This window comes from Loxodonta africana, chromosome 4, assembly GCF_030014295.1.
Source record: "Loxodonta africana isolate mLoxAfr1 chromosome 4, mLoxAfr1.hap2, whole genome shotgun sequence".
NCBI lineage: Eukaryota > Metazoa > Chordata > Mammalia > Proboscidea > Elephantidae > Loxodonta > Loxodonta africana.
Window position 1 is genome coordinate 191,422,058 of NC_087345.1, and position 22,377 is coordinate 191,444,434.

At 36.9% G+C, this 22,377-nt stretch overlaps 1 protein-coding gene across 1 annotated transcript in view; it reads left to right on the plus strand.

Moving 5' to 3' along the window:
* Positions 1 to 1,571: 1,571 nt before the first annotated feature.
* The window catches only part of EPC1 (enhancer of polycomb homolog 1), a 105,744-nt gene continuing 84,938 nt past the window's right edge, over positions 1,572 to 22,377 (plus strand). Inside the window, exon 1 of the mRNA XM_023539796.2 lies at positions 1,572 to 1,860. Within this exon, the coding sequence (XP_023395564.1) occupies positions 1,858 to 1,860 (3 nt within the window). The 5' untranslated portion in view covers positions 1,572 to 1,857. The remainder of the gene's footprint in view (positions 1,861 to 22,377) is intronic.

Genomic DNA, 22,377 nt, shown 5'->3' on the forward strand with positions numbered 1-22,377 from the left:
ATGAGATAGTTTTCCCAACACATTCCACTGTTTTATCTTTACGAAAAAACTGTATACATGTATGTATGTGTGTGTGTATATATATATACAAAAAAAAACAAAAAACATCTTTTTTCATCTATGTATGTATATCACGAATATGGTGGAAAAACGTCAAAGAAAATTCTCCCATAGGAAAATATATAATTAGAAATATGCTTATTATGCAAAGTATACCAAATATTCTAAACTATAGAAAATAAAATTGTGTGTGTATATGTATATATATAAATGTGTGTGTGTGTGTGTGAGAGAGAGAGAGAGAGACAAAGTGTGTATATGGAGGAAGGCAATTTCCCACCCCTTTCTATGTCCTTTAAACCCTCGTCTATTCTTGCCTCATTAGAAATTTAACTGGCAAAGAATTTAATACTGAATGTGTCCAATTAACACATATATGCAGTATTTGACACATTACTATATTTGCTGACTTTTGTGACTTTAAATTTACAATCACAGTGTTGCATTCATTTAGCTTTTTTTTTTTTTAATTTTAAACTTCATCTTTATTTAAAAGCCCAGTTGAAACCACGGAATACCTGACTCAGCTCACACCTAGAGACAGAGCATCAGGTTTCCCAGCCCAGTTAATTTGAAAGCCTGCCAAGATAGGTGAGAGACCTTATAAATATGTAAAGCAGGAAGTTCAAATTACAGTCAAGTAAATCTCTAGTGATTGATGTTCTTTTCAAAACAATTTTTAAAAAAACTAATAAAAACCAGCACATTTCTGAGCCCCATTTACCAAAGGTTTCCCCTGAGCTCAGACTTGACAATGTACTTTTAGTACTGTACTGTATTTATTTTGGATTTTTACCACTTCCTGGAGGCCAGGAGGAGGTACAGTGGGAGGATCCAAAAAAACTCAGTACCACAGCCATTTTGTTTGTAAGGCAGAGTGGTAGAATTCTGTCAGCCAGTCGGGGTTTTTGAAACACAAATTTTTAAGGAGAAAAAAAAAAAGTATGTCTATTGTTTTTAATATAACCACTAAAATCATTGTTTTAAATTTTCCACACAAATGGCAGTCATTACGGCTAACGAATTTTTTTTTTTTTCCCAAAGAATCAAAGGTCTCCGAGCTAAAGGAATCATGAATTTTGTTCAAGGATGATTGCTTTCTTTAGGCACCTTAACAAGTCTAACCGAAAATATTTTGATGGAAATAGCTTCTAAACGGCCATATCTGTAACCAGATACACACTGATGATTTTTAAGTGATAAACAACTTACTTAAGAAAAGCATTATTTTCTGTTAAAACCCATCTACAAGAAACGAATGTTCCTCAAGACGTTAAAAGGGCATTTTTCTCAGCTGAGCTAAAAGGCAGTCGTGAGCGCTATTGTTTTGCAGTGTCACTTAATAGCGAGCCTAGACTTTTGTCATTCGGGTGGCTGTGCTTTTAAAAGCCCAGTGTAAAATGGCACACACACTGCATTTTTTTCCGAGCTGCAGGAGGCGGGGGGAGCGGGGTAGTGCAGACTGGAGGGACACTGCCCTCCTATCCAATCAGAACACGCCTGTTTGCCATTGCAAAGTTGTTAACCCCAGAGTCTTCTGGCTGCGGCTGCCTCCTCCGCTTTTAATCTTCTGTGGATATTTCTCCAATTCTTCCCAAACGGCCACAGATCCTGGGGGAAGCCACCCCATTCAGCTACCGATCATGGAAGAAAGTCTTACTTTTTATTTACCAAATATTTTAAAGATGTTTGAAGATCCATATGCTGCATGGAGGCTGTTGTTTCTAGGGACCCAAGTATCCAGCCTATATCGTTACAATTATTTCTCACGAGCTGGCGTCTCCGCCGCCTACAGTAATGGTAAGTTTGTAATTTCAAACATTTATGTCATTAAGTCTTTGAATGAGCCACCGGATGAAAAGGATTTTCATTGTGTTTCCTCTAACAAAAACCAATCTTTGTATTTTTCTTTAGCTTTGATCTCTGCACATTCCACCTAATCTAGTCTGGTTAATTTTTACCAAAAGAAAAAAAATAGTTTTTTTTTCATTGCTAAAGCTAAATATTTATAATATAAATTATACTTTAATTACTGTGAACTACAAGGGAACTCAGATATTTCAAGATGGACTTGTTTTGTGCCAGCAATGTTGGTAATGCCAAATACGTGCAGATCTTCTTTATAAAAATTATGTATTACCTGATTTGTCCAGGACTAAGTCATCAGCAAACTATAGATGTAGTTTAAAAAAATTTAAAAAAGGCCTATTGTGGTACTCATGATGGATCACTTGGATACAAACTACAGAAAAGCTACCCTTGGTATAAAGAAGGTGGAGACTGACATAACCGGGTTTATATTAAGTTATGGCTGTTACTAAATAGTGAATCTTTTATTTGCTGACCGGATCTAAACTTGTATTCTGTGGTATTATTTCTTTGAAGCTTTTCATTATATAGCCTTTACAGATCTATCTTGATTTTCTCCAAAAAGGTACATTTGGGAGACATTTTGTAATTTGGGGCATTTTTCTGATTTTTTTTTTTTTCTTTTTGCACACGGTGGGAGATCTTTTTTGTTTTGCATTGATCTGTGTTGGTGGCGCTGTAGTGCTCCTTAACAATTTATGTCAGTTTCACTAAAAGAAAAAAGGAGGAAAAAAAAAAAAGGTGGGGCAAGATTTGATCTATTATCTTATCCTTTTATTTCCTCAAACAAAGTTGAATTTGGTCAGGGGGAATTATTCAGTTGTATTATCTAAATGTTTTCTGTGAACCATGAACTGTGGATGAGAACAGACATGTCGTCACAACCAGTCCAAGGAATATCAGCGACAGGCATGCAGTTTGCAGTTTTGTTTTATCTGAACTCGTTTATTATCTCTAGATCAGAATTCTCCAATAATAAGCTTTTGGTTTACACTCTCCTTCTTCAACAATATTTTCCTTATGTTGCAAAATCACACGTGTGATACGTCTTCTCAATTTTAACAAAATTGTTGAGTTTTAGTTCACAGAACATTGTAAAAGTTGAATTTCATTTTGATCCTAGGGATTTCTTAAATAACTATTCTAAGTTTCTCCTGAGAATTTTCTAGTAGTTTGAAGCATAGCAATGCCTACATTGTTGATTTCATTTCAATTGAATTCATGTATTTCCTTGTTTTTTGAAAAGCGAGTATTTTGGACTGAGATCATAAGAATATGTGTGCTACTGCTTCTGACTTTCAAAATATTAATGTTCACATATCTAAGTGCAGGATTAGATCTTTTCAATCTTTCTTCTTATTGAGAGTTCTCTGATTAAAGAATATGGAATTTAGGCCCAAAGCCTACCAAGAACAAAAATGTATTAGGGTATGACATAGGTTTTACTGGCCTCTGTAAATATTTCAGTTGTTTATACAGATAGTAAGTATATCCTTCATTCAGAAAGAAAGTGGGAGTAATTGTACTTTAAAACATATTGTTTTGCCAAATAAAATAAAAATAATTGAAATCATATCCTAGACCACCTTTCCTGTAATTTAGTACGTTATGTCTTGAGAGTTTGAAATTTTCAGGAGTTATTAGTAAGAGGTTTTGTTTCCTTTGAAATGCATAAATGGCTCATTTCAGTATTTAATCATTTAAATTTTTGAGGCAAAAGAACATGTAAAACTGACTAGGAGCAGTATTCTGATTTTTGTTTTCCTGTAATCTGTCTTTACTGGGCCCTTTCCTTGAACTTCAAAAATAATTATGTATTAGGCTTATGTTTTTTTAATGCTAGACTATAAAAATGTGAAAATGCTTACTGTAACATTTTATCTGTTTGTAAAATTTAAATGCCCATATCAAGACTGGTTTTTGACATTATAGATTATTTATAGAATGAAATACTGCAGGTGGAAATATATTATCTAACCCCGTGGTTATGCTGGAGAGTTTAGTTCTCTGAAGTTAATCTACCGAAGAATATATACTTTCCAACATTTTTTTTGTTGAGTTTTTCTGCTATTCAGAATGGTGATATTTTCTGTTTTATTAATATGTGAAAATTATAAATATTTATATGATATAGTTGCCATTTAAACAAACAAACTGATGCTCTGAAGTCTCTCTGTAGCTGTGCCATGCTCTTTGTTCTCCTACATCACTGGCTATTACATCATTGATTATGAAGTAACCATCACACTTAACCTTCACTTTGTAAAATCATCTATAAATATTTACATTAAAGATGTTCTTCTATGTGTAACTTACATCACTACATAAGTAAGGAGATCTAAATCTATGAAGCAAGAGCAAATCAACTATTTTACATAATTCTCCATTTTTAAATCCACCTTGGGCATTTTGGCTCTTGATTCTTTGGAAATTAATTCTTTTTTTAATTGATAACATTTTTATAGACACTTAGTTCATGAGTTTGGTGTGATTATAATTAGAATTGTTATAATAAATTATGCTTTCTATCATGGGGAAAACAAAAACCCTTTGTTTATTAAAAGCTGTGTATGGAGAACTAACTCAGTTTTCCATGGTAACAGTTGCTAGTTCATGAACAATTAACACATTTTTAATCCTAAAATGTCATTTCACTCAATAATTACAGTTATTTCTTTCTTGCACACAACTTTATCAGAGATATTAACAAGTAGCACAATTGACTATATTAAAATGTCACCCCCCCCCCGCACCCTGCTCTGCCCATCCTTCTCCCAGAGGGAGGGGTTAATAAGTAATGAAATGGCCAAAAAACAGGTTGCAGAAAGAAAATAAAATGATGCCAAAGACATGGAGAATCTGCAAATCAAATATTAAATAATTCATCTCAGATAAATGAACTTGAAAATATAAATCTTGGTCCTTAACAGAAATAAACTGAGAATTATATTAAAACCTATTATAATGAACCAATATAATTTCCTAATTTATTAATTTGTATTCATTTGTATTGCAAAAGATTGAGGAAATTATCAGGTTAGCCAAACCCGTCAGGAAAGAAGAGGTAACAAAAGGAAGAAACAAAATTTTCAGAATCACTAAGGTGACCTAACATAAAATAGCAAGGACCAATCTAGTATATCCTGGAATGAACTTTCTTTTTTTTTTTCCTCCCAGAGATCAGATGATTTATTTATGTATTTATTTTTAATTGTACATTAAGGGAAAGCTTACCTAGCAAATTAGTTGTCCATTTGATAGTTTGTATGCAAAGTTTTCCTTGACACTGGTTCCATTCCCCACAATGTGCCTGCCCATTCCCCATTTCCATCTTAGGCTCCCCTTTTCCTTTGATCCTGTATTGTGAACTTTCTTAAAAAGAGGAAAAAGAGCTATTTTTTTTTTCCTTTAGGTAACCATGTCCAATACAGATTTGAAACCACGTATGTTCTAATTCCATCCATTTCTCATGCATGCATACCCCTGCTATGTCTTGGACATATCATTTACTTTCCATAAAACTATGCAGATACACTACTGTACTCAGCACGATTTTGCAAAGGAAGAGAACCAAAACCAAATCACACCCATTGCAGTCAAGTTGGATTCCAATTCATAGTGACCCTATGAGTAGATCGCCCCATAGAGTTTCCAAGGAGTGGCTGGTAGATTCAAACTGCTGACCTTTTGGTTAGCAGCCAAATGCTTAACCACCACACACCAGGGCTCCAAAGAGGGGGGGGGGGGAATAATACACAAAATAGGTGTTTGTGTCATGACTTTGTTGTTTCTTTTCAAAATAATTCTCAAATGGATGACCTAAAGGGAAAGTGAAGTAAAGATAATGATTTCTTTATGAAAAAGATGAAAGGTATGTTTTATGCTTCATTTGTTTGGCACGTATTTTTATTTCAGGGGGTTGTTTGTTCCACCCTCCCCCACACACACCTATTATGCCCATTATGCTAAGATAGTTGGATGTGATATTAAGAAAGCAGGCAAGGATCCCTGCCCTCATGGAGTTTATAGTCCAATATGGTTTCAAGTTCTAAACCAAAAAATCCCATTGCCATCAAGTCAATTCCAACTCATAGCAACTCTATAGACAGAGTAGAACTGCTTCATAGTGTTTCCTAGGATGTAAGTCTTTATGGGAGCAGACTACCACATCTTTCTCCTGTGGAGTGGCTGGTGGGTTCAAATCACCAACGTTTCAGTTAGCTGCCGAGTGCTTTAATCACTGTGCCACCAGGATTCCTCAAAGTTCTAAAAGAGGCTTTAAACCTAAGGTCTTAGATTTACCAGGTTCTCATTTGGGAAAGAAAGTGGAATTATATTTCTAGAGTACAAAAATTTTAATTAAATCTTTTTATATAGGATTTGACCAAGTCTTTCCGTTGAAGAACCATTATTTGGGCACCAAATAGTCACACACTGAGAGAGTAGGGTACTCATATTTTAGATATAGCCCTAATGAATTCTACATAAATAGATGGTTACCTAAAGTGTATTAGTATTTCAAAGTGAAAAATAAAACATGAACTTATTTTGCTTGAGAAGAGAGACTAAGAGGAGCATTCTGGTAGTAGTAATTTGGGGCATATCCTTGTGAGGTCCATTTGAAGAAAACTTAAAGCTTACAGAGTATCATTTTGTCCTATTTTTCTCACATTATCATGAAATAAATGTCAATATAAATATAAATTGTGAAGATGAAGTGGGGAAATAAAATTGAACTGTTGAAGGATTATATTAGAGTTTAAATATTTGTTTTTATTTAAAAATTTTTCAGAATAATTTATAGTGGTATATATATGCACATATACATAACAGAAATTTTAAATAAAAAATATTTTTATACATAAAGATGATATACTTAGACATTTAGCTGGTGGTTAGATGAACACATTGGGTATAGAGCAGGAAAGTAAGATTGATGTAATTTCTATACAGATGAGTTGGAGGAGATGGAAATATTCAATAAAGATATGTGGCTCAAGATAACTTTAGGAATCAAGTAACCAAATTATTTTCCACAGAGCCGGTTTCTCCATACTGAGTAGGCCAAGACATCACGTAGCTTGCCTTCATGATAACACAGAACTCAACTGATAGTGTCAGAAACAATTAGAACATTTATTATTTTACCTAAATTAGTAATCAGGAGACAAGTCAGCTCAAAGTTTGGTTCAATAGTTCAACAATGATAGGGTCTATCGTTTTTTATTACCATAGTGTTAGCAGTATCTTTCCTCGTAGACACAAGATGGCTGCAGCTCTGAGCATCACATCTGATATTACAATTTACAAAGGCAGGAAGGGAAGAGAGTTTCTCTTCTCTTATGCATCTTTTTATAAGGGAAGAAACCCTTTCCCAGAAGCCCTAGAGTACATTGTTCCTTACAGCTCATTGGCCGGGTTTGTAGAACATTCTTATGCCTAAGCCAATCACTGACAAAGAGGTTGAAATTACCTTGACTGGTCTGGGTAAGAAATGGAAGGGGAAACAGTTGCTGTGTTTCTAGTGCTCAATATGGCTAGCTCTTATTTGCCTTGTATAAACTTTACCTGCTTTGTATAAACATTTTTGAGTGATGAAACATTAATGTCTGTTTCCTAGAGACCAGGCAGGTCACCAAAAAAACCAAACCCACTGCAATCAAGTCCATTCCAACTCATCAACCAAAAAAACCCAAACCCACTGCCTTTGAGCCAATTCCGACTCATAGTGACCCTATAGGATGGAGTAGAACCGTCCCATAGAGTTTCCAAGGAGCGCCTGGCGGATTCGAACTGCTGATCTCTTGGTTAGCAGCCGTGGCACTTAACCACTATGCCACCAGGGTTTCCTCCGACTCATAGTGACCGTATAAAACAGAGTAGAGCTGCCCCATAAGGTTTCTAGGGCTGTAAATCTTTATGGAAGCAGGCTACCACATCATTCTCCCGAGGAGTGGCTGATAACGTTTGAACCACTGACCTTTTCGGTTAGTAGCCAAGCACTTAACATCTGTGCCACCAGGCCGCCTTAGACTGGTCACAGGTGTGGCTAATTAAAAAGAAATAATTGATTAGCATTTCCTATGTTCCAGCCTGTACACTAAATGCCACCTTGTTATCTCCTTAATCCTTACAATAAACCTAAAAAATAGGGCAATTATTATCCCCATTTTACAGACAAGGAAATTGAGGCTTAGAGAGGTTTGCATACCTAAGATTTACTCCAGGTTACACAGTAGTTAATAAAAAGGCTGGAATTCGAACCTGGGCAGTCTGAAATCAGTGCCTGTGTATTTAACTACTCTTCTATGTTGCCACATTAGATATTTGTAAATTTGTCATCTGTAGAATTTATACATTATGACATATCTTAAATGTACTGTATGGTAACACTAGGAGTCTGTGACTGGCCTAAATGGTTAAGCCCATGACTACTGTTTAAATTTATACTTTTGTGAATTATTTTATAAATACAGTAATGTTTTCATAAAATAAGTAATTACCCTCCTGATTTATCAATTGTACGTATCCAAATTTTTTTATATATTGAATCTGCTTGTACTGCATCTCATTTCTTCAGGGACATCTCATGAAATTCTTTCAGAAGTAGAATTTTTACAGGAAAAAAAAGATCGAAGACTAAAGATTCAGTAAGGCCTTGTTGAAGTAGGTAAACTCCCAAGTCATAACATTAGGTCCAAATAGAATATTGGGTTCCATTTAACAATTTGTAAGGCCAATTTTATGTGCTAAAATGTTTTGGTCTTTACCATATTTGGGATATATAGAAGTTTTTCCCTCTGGGACACTTTGGGGGGCGCACTGTATTCTAGATCAGTGGATCTCAAACGTCAGTGGGCATCAGAATGACCTGGATGCTGAATTAAAACCTAGATTGCTGGGGCCTACCCTTAGGGTTTCTGGTTCAGTAGGTCTGGGGGGGAGCCTGAGAATTTGCACTTCTAATAAGCTCCCAGGCGCCCCTGAGGCTGCTGATCCAGGGGCCACCTTCTGAGAACCATTGTTTTAGAGAATCAGGGCGCACCTGCAAAAACTAATATTTTGGCTTTGAAGTATAGATCAAAAACTTCAAATGGGTTCCATTTAGTTAATTCAAATGCATAAATATATAAATACATACATATTGCAGTGCTAAATAGGGTGGACAGGGTGTCATTGTAGGGTGTCATCAAGTAGATTCTGACACATAGTGACCTCATGTGACAGAGCGGAATGGTCCCATAGGGTTTTCTTTGCTGTAATCTTATGGAAGCAGATCACCAGGTCTTTCTTCCACAGAGCTGCTGGGTGGGTTCGAACCAACAACCTTTGAGTTAGCTGCTGAAGGCTTATCTTTTGCACCACCAGGACTCCTTGGTGGTCATGGTAGCCTCATTGAAAAAGTGAGAATTAAGCCAAGATATGAAGGAGGGCTGTTCTTACACCTAGCATTGATATCATATTTGAAATTTATTTGCCAAAAATTCACGAGTGTGTATTTTTAACTCTTTTTAAAAAAATAGGAATCCATAATTTATAAATTGTTTTTCAAGGTAGAAAAACAGTAGAACTTAGTTTTGCTCACTAGCAAGTTACATCTGAAAATGCCCTCTGTGTCTGGGGCATTTTGCTGCTTTTTCTCAAGTTTTGTCCCACCAACTACTAATGTCCCACATTCATTCATAAGACATGGTTTCAGTGCGACTGGGAAAGGGTGGCAGCCGTGCCAGTGACCTATATTTAGCTCCGTAGCTCAGGCCCAATCCACTGGAAACTCTCCACCCTCCATACAGAGGCCACAAACTCCAGTTGAGAAACATTATAAAGTGCCACGAAGTGAAGAGGACCTTTTCCAAGAGTAATTGCTTCACTGTTCCGTATTTAAGCTTTGATACTTAGGAAAGTTTTAGTTCTGAAGGTCTTTGCTCATTTTTCATTAAAGTATAAAGTCCAAGAAGCAAATTGCCAACATTAAAGAGAAAAAAAAAAAAGATCAGCAAATTATATGCCCTTACTATTCCTAGAGGAAACCCTGGTGGCATAGTGGTTAAGAGCTACAGCTGCTAACCAAAAGGTCGGCAGTTCGAATCCACCAGGCACTCCTTGGAAACTCTTATGGGCCTTTTCTACTGTCCTATAAGGTCACCGTGAGTTCGAATAGACTTGACGACAGCGGGTTTGGCTTTTTTGGTTTACCATTCCTAGAAGCCAATATGTTTCAAAATACACTTCTGTGTCACTGAAAGTCTAGTCAAGAAGCTGGTATGAAGGACCCTGAAGAGGCAAGTTCTGCAAATTTGGGACCAGTGAGGTTCAGTATCAAAAAGAGTCATTCATGACCCATTTAGTGATAGACTCAGATCACTTTAAGTGACCTAATGCTGCCAGAACTGTGCTATCCAATACAGTAGTCACTAGTCTTACTTGACCACTTAATTTAAATTTGGTTTAATTAAAATTAAAAATGCAATTCCCGGGTCACACTAACCACATTCCAAGTGCTCCATAGCCATACATGGAAACCCTGGTGGCGTAGTGGTTAAGAGCTACAGCTGCTAACCAAAAGGTCAGCAGTTCGTATCCACCAGGTGCTCCTTACAAACTGTATGGGGCAGTTCTACCCTGTCCTATAGGGTCACTATCAGTCAGAATTGACTCAATGGCAACAGGTTTGTTTGTTTGTTTTTGGTATAGCCTTACATGGCTAGTGGCTACCATATTGGAGAGTACATTTACGGAACATTTCCTTCATTATAGAAAGTTTTAACTGACCAGTGCTCATCAAGAATGCCCCTGGGTCCTTCAGACCATGAGAGGCTCAGACGGTTGCACCAGTGGCACTCAACTCTGCCTGTACTCTAGAATCACCCAGAAACTTAAAAAAAGAAAATGTATGGTCCCACTCCCAGAGATTCCAATTTAATTGTTCTAGGGTAGAATCTAGGTGTAGGTGTTTTCTAAAAGCTGTCCATGGGATTCCAATATGCAGCTAGGGATGAGAATTGCTAAATTATACAAACAGATTAATGGATATTGAAGAAGCCACTAAACCAAAAGTCTGAGGGCTTCAGTAGGCTACTGCTGCTATCTCATCCTCATCTTTCAAAAGTTATGATCCATCCCCCAGGAAGTGAGGGAGATCCAAATATAAAAACAACTGGACAGTCGAGCCAGTTTTCCTGGGTGAAGACTGCCTAGCAAACACCAGCTTTAGCTGGAAGAAAAGCAGCCCTACAGCACCTTGTAAAAATGGCAGGGCAGAGGCATCTGACCAAACTTCACAAGGGGGAAGGAGAATCAAGATCAACAGCCCAAGACTGATTCCTTTGAGGGGGAGGTCAAACATACCTCCACCCTCTAACCTTTTTACAATTCTGATACCAACCTCCCGTGGCACTCTCTCTACTTCTCTGCTGGGTTCAATAATTTGTTGTAATGGTCACACAGAACTCACAGACCATACCACAGTTATGGGGTTTATTAGGGAAGTAACAGATTACAATTCAGGATACAGTTCTTCGATCTGGACACCCTCTTCTCAGCCGTGCCTGCAAGCAGGCCTCTCTCTGGCTCTCGGCCTCTGCCCTGCTCAGGTGTGTGTTATAAAGCTCTTTAGCTCTGCCCATAAGTATGCGGAGGCACCCCACTCCACCAGTAACCCTTGGGCTGGAAGGCACTCATCTTTCTTGCTCTGTGGGCCCATGGGCCAGGAAGCTCACCTCGCCATCTCCTGCCAGTTTCCTGGTTCTGCTGCCGCCGTTTCTGCTACCGCTTCTCGCCGTCTCGCTGTCTCTGGTGTTCCAGGTCTCTTTCTGTCTCCTGGGTCTAGGAGGGTCTCAGCACAGGGATCCCAAGCCCAAAGGACCTGCTCCGCTTCTGTCTCTTCCTCTGTTGTCCACCTCTGGCATGGTTCATTTTAAGCCTAGCAGCATGGCGAAACTGACCAATCCCCTCATTAGGGTCCCGTAAACATTATTTGCATGGTCCCACCCCCACAGGGATGACATGCACTTTAAATTCGCATTATTAGCAAGCTATTCCCATTTCCCATGGTAGGCTACAAGAACCTTGTCCACATAGTCCCAGCTAATCATTTGGTGGGAGTTACAAGACCATGGCTAGAAAGGCCATGTAAAAGGAATCTGTTGTATCACACGCCTCTTCGGTCGTTTTTTTTTTTTTTTTGATGCCCTCAACAATGAGTTGTGTGCGTTGAAAGACTACTCAAATTTAATGTGTTTATTAAAAAATAGTATAAAATTTGTTAAAATGACATATCTAAAAGCTGTTTACAAATCGTATATATATGAGTCTCACAACTTTTAGAGACAATACTTCATCTTTTAAATACTTGATCTCAATTATAACCTTAGTTAAAAACCTCCCAATGTTTTAAACCACATTTATAAATTTACTACATACCATTTCCCTCTTTGGTACTTAGTAAACATTTTCAAGAACTTAAGTTAGCCATACAAATCTAATGAATTTAACTTCTAAATATGGTGATTCTCAAGTTCTCTTAAATGTTTCAATACTAACATATAAACTTAGGAGTTCTACTTAAAATTGTAAGTCTAATAGGCTGACCTCTTAACTCCATGTTCCAACAGTATAGTTACTTAATACTACCAAATATGCACAGGTTGATTAACACAAAATATTAAAAAACATTTCTGTGTTTATTCTAAATCTTTCGCAAGTTAAAAGATACTTGCTAAGGAAACAGTTATGCCCTGTGAAATAATTTTGGGTGTTGTCTTCCCGAGTGAATTTTTTGGTCTGCCATCTCTGTTGAGGTTTCCTGATAAGCAAGCAGTTTTGGTTGGAATACGACTGGATCCTGTCTGAGATGTCTGTGGGACATGCTGAGCCTTATTTATCGTCACTGTATTAAAAAAAAAAAAAAGGTATTCATGAGGCCTCCTTCCCTTTGAAGGAGCCCTGATGGTGCAATGGTTAAGTACTCGGCTGCTAACCAAAAGGCTGGTGGTTTGAACCCACCAGCCACTTCAGGGAAGAAAGGTGTGGCAGTCTGCTTCCATAAAGATGACAGCTTTAGGAACCCTATGTGGCAATCCTACCTCATCCTATAGGGTCGCTGTGTGGTTGAAAATGACCCAAAGGCAATGTTTTTTGTTTTTTACTTCTCCAAGATGTGAATCATATCTTCACCTATTTTCAAATCAGGTTAACATCTATAATCTCCACCCAAGCGACTACATCAATTGACTTAATATTTGACTTGGAGTTTGTATTTTTTTTTTTTTTTTAATCTTTGAGAACATGTACCTGTCTTTTATTTCTAGATCTAGAGATCTTTGAACTTTGCAGAATCCCACATTCTTTCACATTCTCTCTTATAGGATGATCAACTCTTACAGAATATTACACATACTTGATGGAATGCTGAGTCTCTTTCATGGCTTTTTCTGACTATGTGAGCACATTTCCAAGGTTATTTTATTGGCAAGGTTTTTAAATTCCAGAGTAGCTAGCCAGAGGCCTAACCATACCCATTTTTACTGAAAACATTGTGAGAACACTAAGTACACATGCTTTGAGTTCCTAGCTTTGAATTTACTACCTATATAACCTTGAGCCAGTTGCTGAACTGCCCAGATCCTCACTTTGTTTTTCTAGGAAACAACGTATTAGCTATCTCATCCAGCTGTTGTGAGAATACAATGAGATAATGTTTTTAAGTGCCCAGAATAGTACCCAATATGTCCTAGGCACTCAATATGTGCTCCAAATTGATTTTTTCATAGACAAGCCTGTTTCAGAGATCAAAGTGGACCTTACACAGTATGATGGGAATTGAAAACCTCACCCCATTCAGGTGTATGGATATTTTAGTATTAGAGGGTCTTTCTGGGATAGATCATTCTCTCTCCTGCACTCTTAAAAGTCAGTGAGTCAGATAGCCTTTCTGAGAGTTAAGGTGTTTTTGTTTTCTGCTTTTTACTCATTAAGGAAATGTTTATTGAGCTTCTACTACATTAAAAAAAACAACAACAAATCACTGTGCTGAACCTCTTAAGGTAAATAAAAATGAGTAATGGTCCTTTTCCTCAAGGAGTTTACAGTCTGGTTTGTTGTTGTTTTAAGTGTTTTTCAATGCGTAGACGATACTATTATGCTAATTATTTTAATGTATTATGTAGAAATTTCTTGGCCTTTTTCCGGTGAGAATATCAGACTATTTGGTGATCTTTAATTACTAGACTTAGTTATTTTTATCATTTCTGCTGCAGGCTTATTTTGAAGTTCTCATCTTTCATTGCATAGTAATTCTTATTTTCCAGTTTTAATAATGTGCTTGTAAGCTACATGGTTTTCTCAGATCACATATGACCACACTTAAGGCAAAACTGGAAACCCTAGTAATGTAGTTGTTAAGAGCTATGTTTGCTAACTAAAAGGTCCACAAATCGAATACCCCAGCTGCTCCTTGGAAACTCTATGGGGCGGTTCCACTCTGTCCTATAGGGTCGCTGTGAGTCAGAATGACTCCACAGCAGTGGGTTTGTTTGTTTTTGTAAGGCAAAGCTACTTCCTGCAAGCATCCTGTAAGAACCTTTTGCTTAAGTGTCAAGTGTTGTTAATTAATTACTAACTAATAAAGCATAGCCCCTTTGACTCACTCATTGAAAACAGTCTCTCTAAGGCATGTCTTCCAAGACTTTATTTGCTCTTATGCTCATCTTAAGGGCTTTCTGTACTATATTAATGTACAGTCGGGAAATATTAAAGGCATCGTTTCCATAGAAAGTACATATCTCAAAATAAATTATCTTTTCGTAGCATTTTACAAACCCTACTGGTTGAATGCTGTAGCTGCTAACCAAAAGGTCACCAGTTCGAATCCACCAGGTGCTCCTCAGAAACCCTGTGGGGCCGTTTACTCTGTCCTATAGGGTTGCTATGAGTCCGAATCGACTCGACGGCAGTGAGTATGGTTTTGGTTTGGTTTTATAGTATTAAAGAATTAAAGAGAGAACAGAAAAAAAGAAGCATTTGGGAATTGCGATGAGCTTCACTGAGAAGAGTGTTTTGATCAGAGCCTTGAATGATAGTTAGATTTTCAACCTGTAGAGATTGAGAGAAGACATTCCAGGTAAAGAAAGCAGCAAGAGCACAGACAAGGAGGAGAGAAAATAGCATGGTGTTTGGAAACATCAGGGAGAAGTCCAGTGTGGGTACAGAGTCGGCTATGATGTGGGGGCTAGAAACTAAGGTCCATAGGCCCATAGAGGTAGCTTGGAACCAGCACAGATCAGCACCAGGAGGGTTTGAAATCCTCAACTGTGGAATCCAGAGTCCACAGCACACTAGTTTAAATGCTTCTGTTAACTGGCCAGAAAATGGTGATGGGATAAGTAGGAGGAAACGACCTCCCTCTTATGCTCCTAGCTGCTTATCCATTACCCTGTTAGAGGAAAGCCCCAACAGTATGGATTTCCAGCCTGGTAAGTTTTTATGAGAAGTAGGAAAGGTTGAAAACTGGGGACAATTTGTAGTAAGTGTGGACATTGAGCAGCAGGGGGCAGCATGAGGGCATCTAAAAGTTAAAAGAATTGATTCAACTTTTTAAACATTTCTTGACAATTATGAGCTTACATTTATGACGTTACTTATATTAATAATAACAGTATTCTTTTCCCAAAACTGGATGGAAACCCGAAGAGAAAAGAAAAATAACAGCAGCTAACATTTAAAATAGTTTAAAATAACTCGATGACACCTAACAACAATGGCAGAATGCATTGTCATTTATTTGAGGGCATAGAAATAGACAGTTCTCTACTTATTATTTCCTTTCAAATGAGTAGAACTCAGTGTTTGATGTAAACCTGTGGATTTCAATTGAAATACACATCTTTCTACGACCTTTTAAGATTCCACTTTAAGTTCACTTGTTCAGCTGCACAATGTTAAACCCATTGCCACTGAGTCAATTCTGACTCATAGCAACCTTACAGAGGAACAAGTAAAATACTGGGAAAATTATTGAAAATAAAAATTTTAGTTAAATAACATTTTAAATTGAAGATATACATTCTATTTTGCACACCAAAATATGGAATTTTTAATTTCAGGTTTTTTTATGATTATGAAACTGTTGGACTTTTGAATGAATTTTTTTTCCTTTATCCCTGAAATCCAAAGCTATCTGCACTAAATTTAATCAGATTTTTCTGGTGAAATTCACTTTTTACTAACATTTTTAAAAAGGTGGATGATTGGTGATATCAGTAGTGGAAAATTGCAAGTTTCTGTATAGATTTATTGGGGGGGGCTCTAGAATTTGCCATTGTGAATATTGTGAATGCTACATTACACCCTCCAGAAATCTCTCTTTCCAGTGTGTAGCAGAGGGAGTATCAAACTGCTTTATACACTGCGTTCTTCAGGAAAAAACTTCTCTCTCTCTCTTTGTTCCTTCATGATTCTCTCAATGTCCATCGTATATGTTTATGAGATCGTGATCACTGCGTGGCTTGTCCTTTTTTATTTCCTCACTCATCCCTATCTTATATGCTTATTTTCATGCATTAACATAATACTTCATACTTGTCACTTTAAATGGCCAAACAAATTGAAGGTCTGATTATTCCATAATTATTAAATATTGATTTCCAGTTTTCATTCATGAAAATCTGAATCGATAAATAAATTTTTTGTGTATGCTAGTTTTATTGAAAATTAGTTCTTAATTATTATAAAAACTGAAATTCAATTAATTTTTAAAGTAAATTTATGAAGCATTTCCTGATATTTGATTTTAATCCTTTTATAAATCTGAGAGTATGAAGATACCAAGTTATTTTAAACGTTGCCTTTCAAAACAGGGTGTGCTTTGTGCATGTACTGCGTTTGTCTTTACAGCCCTTTAAGGGCAACGACTACATCTTCTTTTACCCCTTTATCTCCTGTGGTTCATAATACAACGCTTGCACAAAAATGGGGCCCAATAAATAAAACAAGATCAGGAAAATTTGGTGAACTATATGAAACAATCTAAGTCTTGATATAAGATTTAATGTCCTCTTTCCGTATTGTCATCATATTTTCTACAACTGGTCAAATCGTTACTGTTGTTACTGTCTTAGTTTTTTAAAGTATTTTTTTCATACCAAGACAATACTATTATGCTAACTATTTTCCTAATTTATTACATGGAAATCTCCTGGCCTTTTCCTGTAGGAGCATCAGACCAGTTGGAGACTTTAATTACCAGACTTAATTATTTTGATCATTTTGCTTCAGCCTTTATTTTGGAGTTTGCGTCTTTCATTTCACAGTCATTCCAGATCTTTATTTTCCAGTTTTAATAATGTACTTATGAGCCACATGGTTTCCTCAGATCACATTTAACCACCCTTAAGGCAAAGCTACTTCCTCCAAGCATCTTGTGAGAAACTTTTGCTTAAGTGTCAAGCGTTGTTAATTAATTACTAACTAATAAAGCATAGCCTTTTTGACTCACTCATGGAAAACAGTCTCTGTAAGGCATGTCTTCCAAGACTTCATTTGCTCTTATGCTCATCTTAAGGGCTTTCTGTACTATATTAAATGTACAGTCAGGAAATATTAAAGGCATACTTATCTCAAAATAAATTATCTTGTCTCATCACTTGACATTAAAAAAAATTATGCACCCCCATTTTTTCTGCTAATTATAGAAAGGCGAGAAGCCCTGATGCCACAGCAGTTAAGTGCTCTGCTGCTAACTGGAAGGTTGGCAATTCAGACTCACCCAGTATCTCCATGGGAGAAAGACCTAGAGGTCTCCTCCTGTAACGATTCAGCCTAGAAAGCCCTGAGACAGTTTCACTTGGTCACATGAGGTCGATACGAGTCAGAATTGACTCAACATACAGCCAGCAGCAACAATAGAAAAGCAAGATACTCATAAAATTTCAGGCTTGGGAAGGATCAAGTCTCAGTTCTTTTCAAAGTTGAAGAGACCGAGGCATAGGGAGATTAAGATGAAGATCATATGTCTAGCTGATGGCAGAGCGAGGATTAAAATCTACCTCTTTTAAAACGAAATGCTCGTGAATAATTATTTTATACAAGTGAGGTAGCCTCACATAGACTATTTTTAATTAATTCATGATGCAATTTAAAAATACGACAGGGTTTAAAAGGTTTTTTGCTTGTTCATAATAGTCTCGAAAGCCCACATGATGGAGGCAATACAATTATAAAATTAGATTCTTTTCGATATATTTAAATGTTTGTTTTGCTTTTTATTCTCACTGAAAAGTAAGAAAAGAGGGAATTTTAAGAAAGGCAATTCTAGAGAGTACAATTCAAAATTAGTTGTTGAAGAGCCATTGCTTTTCAAGTAGACTGTGAAAGTTTAGTTTATTTGAAAAAGCATATATTATGGAACAATTCCATAAAATCAAGGCAAAGAAAGTTCTGTTAAATGGAAAGGAGGGTAAGGGAGTAATGAGATGCTAGAGAGATACACAAGAGTGCCCTACAAGTCCAATGTGAAGAAATAAGTTATGTATGTGTGTGTGTGTGAGTGCTCATTAACATCTTCGTTAGTGGGAGAGGAAGGGTTACTATTTGAAAAATTATTCAAGAAAGAACACTTTTATATCAGGATAGCATTTATTTCTTTGTAAGACTTGGGTTCTGATGTTTTTGTTCAAGGAAAAGTATTGGTCAGTATAAGCCCAGTTTAGGGTTTGTGTTAAAATGAAATTATTTAAGACCCCAATTCAGCCTACTTGAGGGCTACTTTCCACCATTGACTGGAAATGATTCCTTAATCTTAAGAAAAGTGTTCGGTTTTTATTTTGTTTTTGTGAAAAAATAACAACAGTATCCAATACTTATTGAAATCTTACATTGGAGCTATTTTGTAAGAGTTTGTAGAGATTAAATGGTGTAATACATGTAAACTACAAAGTGAGAACTCTGTTCCAATGTGTTATTTTGGAGGGATTTATGTATGCTAGTTCCTAACCAATAAAATCAACTTTCAAAAAGTTTTCATCATATTATCTCATTCGTTCTTCATAATAGCCTAAGAGGGAGGAGAACAAGTATTCTTTAGACTAGACATATGAAATACTTAAGACTTAGAGTTAAGTCATTTTATTGGGTCAGATTGCCGGTACCAGTTGCCATCAAGTCAATTCTGACTCTGGCCATTTCGGAAGCGGATTGCCAGGCCTTTCTTCCACCGTGCCTCTGGGGGAGTTCACACTGCCAACCTTTAGGTTAGTAGCTGAGTGCTTTACTGTTTGCACCACCCAGAGACTCCCATAGTGCTGGTAAGTAGTAGATACTAGAGTAGAATCCAGGTCTTCAAACATGGAAGCCAGTGTTCCTTGGAGCACGTCATGCTACATCTCACTACAAGATGTTGCTACTTCGAAGGCAAGCTGCTACTTATATTTCACTTGTTTTTACACAAGGCACTCACCCTGAGGGAAACAGTAGCAACTTGAGCAGAGAAGGGCTGACCTCCTGGAGAGCTTGCTTGACCAGATTTGAAGATTGAGCAGTCACTGGCAGCCTCCTGATGAATCATGTGGTATTCCTGCCCAGGGGAAAAGATGCTAGACAGGTCCTTGTAATCTAAACATGTGAAGGGTGCCAAACGACTAAATGAAAATAAAACAAAAAGATATAAATTAGTTTTATATTGTAGGTCTTTGGTTTCATTTGAAGATTTTTTTAGTTTCTTCTTTTCCTAAGAAGGAGCCCTGGTGGTGCAGTGGTTAAAGTGATCAGCAGTTCTATCCACCAGGGGCTCCTCGGGAGAAAGATGTGGCGGCCTGTAAGGATTTACAGTTTTAGAAACCCTTTGGGGTCGCTGTTAGTCAGAATTGACTCAACAGCAATGGGTTTCTTTTGTTTGTTTGTTTTTCCTAAGGGTTTTGAGGCCTTTTAAGACAATGTTATGTATCATACTCAGATGCAAAAAATAAAGCTCAGAAAAGTAAAATGATCTATGGAGAAATTTGAGGAAAGAAAATGTGATCAAACATTTTTAATTAATTAAATGCCCTGGTGACACAGTGATTAAGTGCTCTGCTGCTAACCAAATGGTTGGCAGTTCACGCCCACCAGCCACTCCAGGGGAAAGATATGACAGTGCTTCCATAAAGATTTACGTCCTTGGGAACCCTATGGGGAAGTTCTACTCTGTCCTATGGGGTCGCTGTGAGTTGGAACAGACTCGACCTCGACAGTGGGTTTGGTTTTGGTATACAGGCAGTCCCGTGGTCACCAACCTGTGGTCACCAACCCGTGGTCACCAACCCGTGGTCATCAACCCGTAAAGCCTATTATATTAAAAATTTGAGGTACTTACAATGGCTTAATAACAGGGGCTGCTTTGTGACGAGCGGATTATTATTGCCGTATTATTATGTTAAAGATGTTTTAGTGTATCTGGAGTGTTTCTTTAATGTTGTTTATGTGTAGAAAGGTACACTGTATACTAGGATCAACATTAGATACAAACGGTACCTAACTGTCCCAATGTACATACAAATTTGATTTAAAGACAGATTTAGGAGTGGAACTCACCCGTAATCCAGGGACTGCCTATATTGCCATAGTGTGGAAATCTGCTCGATTCTAATACCTGTTAGAATTCTGTTCAGTTTTATATTTAAATATCTTATTTTGCCCTGTTTTTAGTGGGATAAAAATCTTAAGTGGCAATAAAAAGTGATACTTTACATTTATAAGATCTTTTTTGTACTTTTTTAAAAGTTCATATATTTCTTAAAGTAATTAAATGGATTAAAGAAACTACTGTTACCTTGAATTGCCTACACTGGGATTTCTCGATGTATGCTCAGGTACAGCTAAGGTAATAATTGACTGTGTACATGGAAAAGGGGTTCCGTGGCCAGATAAATTCGAGAGATACTGTGTCAAACATTAGAAAATGGGTTTCTTTTCTGCAGGACTTCTCTGAACCTATACATTGTGATTCTTAAAGAGAAAAATACAACGGGCACTTTTTTTTCTCTAATTTATTAGACTACATAGTTCTTAGAACAAAACAAGTAGTATTACTGTTTTGTGGAAAGTACTTAGAAAATAACTAATACCTTGGGAGAAATGCTCATTTTTCAGACTAGATTTTTTTTTTCCATCTACTCAGATTGATCGGTAAAATTATCAACTTTCATTTGTGTAGACTTGGCACTATCATTATTCAAAAGACAGCAGATATTTGTCCTATACTTTAAGCCATAAAAATTTAAGCCCAATGTTTATTTTAAATGTTCTATTAAGATTATAAGTATTGTTTATCATAAAGAAAAATTGTCATTATTAGATACTATCGAGTCAGCTCCAACTCATAGCAATCTTACATATTATGGAACAGAACAGAAAGTAAGAGGGTAACAAATAAATGATGGTACATTCATAAAATAAGTATCTCTACCAAAAATGTTCTTATAAGGATATTTAATGAGGTGGGAACATTCTCAAGTTAGGATATTAATTGAGAAGTGAGAGCCATAAAACAGAATATACAGTATTATTCCAATATTGTAAAACAAGCAGATGAAAAGCAATACCTAAAAGTAACAAAACCAGAAAAGACTGGAAGGAAAAGAAAGCACACCAAAATGTTAATGTTATTAGGAATAAATCAATTAAAACCAAAAAAACGTAGTCGCATCCAAATATAGGCACTACCACAGTGTAGCAGTGTTCTTTTGTTTGTTTTGCTTTTGGGCTTATGAGTTTAGCATTTGGGAAATCTAATTCAGAAGTAGTCTTTAGATCTGGATGTGGCTTATACCCTTGCCAGTAATTCACTTAGACAAGTCAGGTCTTTTGTTTACTAGCTTCTGCAACTTTAGAAGTAGAAAATGTGTTTTACTTCCTCCTGTTACCAGGATGTTGTAAAGACTCATGAAATCATGGAATGTTTTCTTTGCTGAATGTTGGAGGTGCTGATGTTAGCTACTCTCTGTCCCTGGCTATGTCATGGAGCTAAATTACTTTTGGCCTCAAAGGGGTCTCACTTCCATGAGCAAGTACCTTGGAAAGTATCAGAGGAGGCCACTGGGAAATTACTTCAAATTTTTACCTGGGTATGACCTGATGATTAAATGATTAATTAATGTGCTTCAGGCTCTACTCAGTCTATGACTCCTACAATTCCCGTCTCAACTCACCAGTCGATTCTCTGCCCACAGTATCCTATAGAAGGCGTGTTTGATAGGATCTCCAGTGACTTCCTCATTCTTTTTGGCCCTCCTCATTGATCACCTCCCTCCTTGAAAGGCTGACCTCACTTGGTTTCTCTCCTGACTTCCCCTCTCTCCTTCTCTGGCTCTTTTCCTGCCTGGCTCTTCTTCTTCTGCTCATCTCCTAGATGTTGTAGTTCATCAGGGCTCCATTCTCAGTGCTCTTTTCCTCTCGCTCCATGAATCATTCTTCACA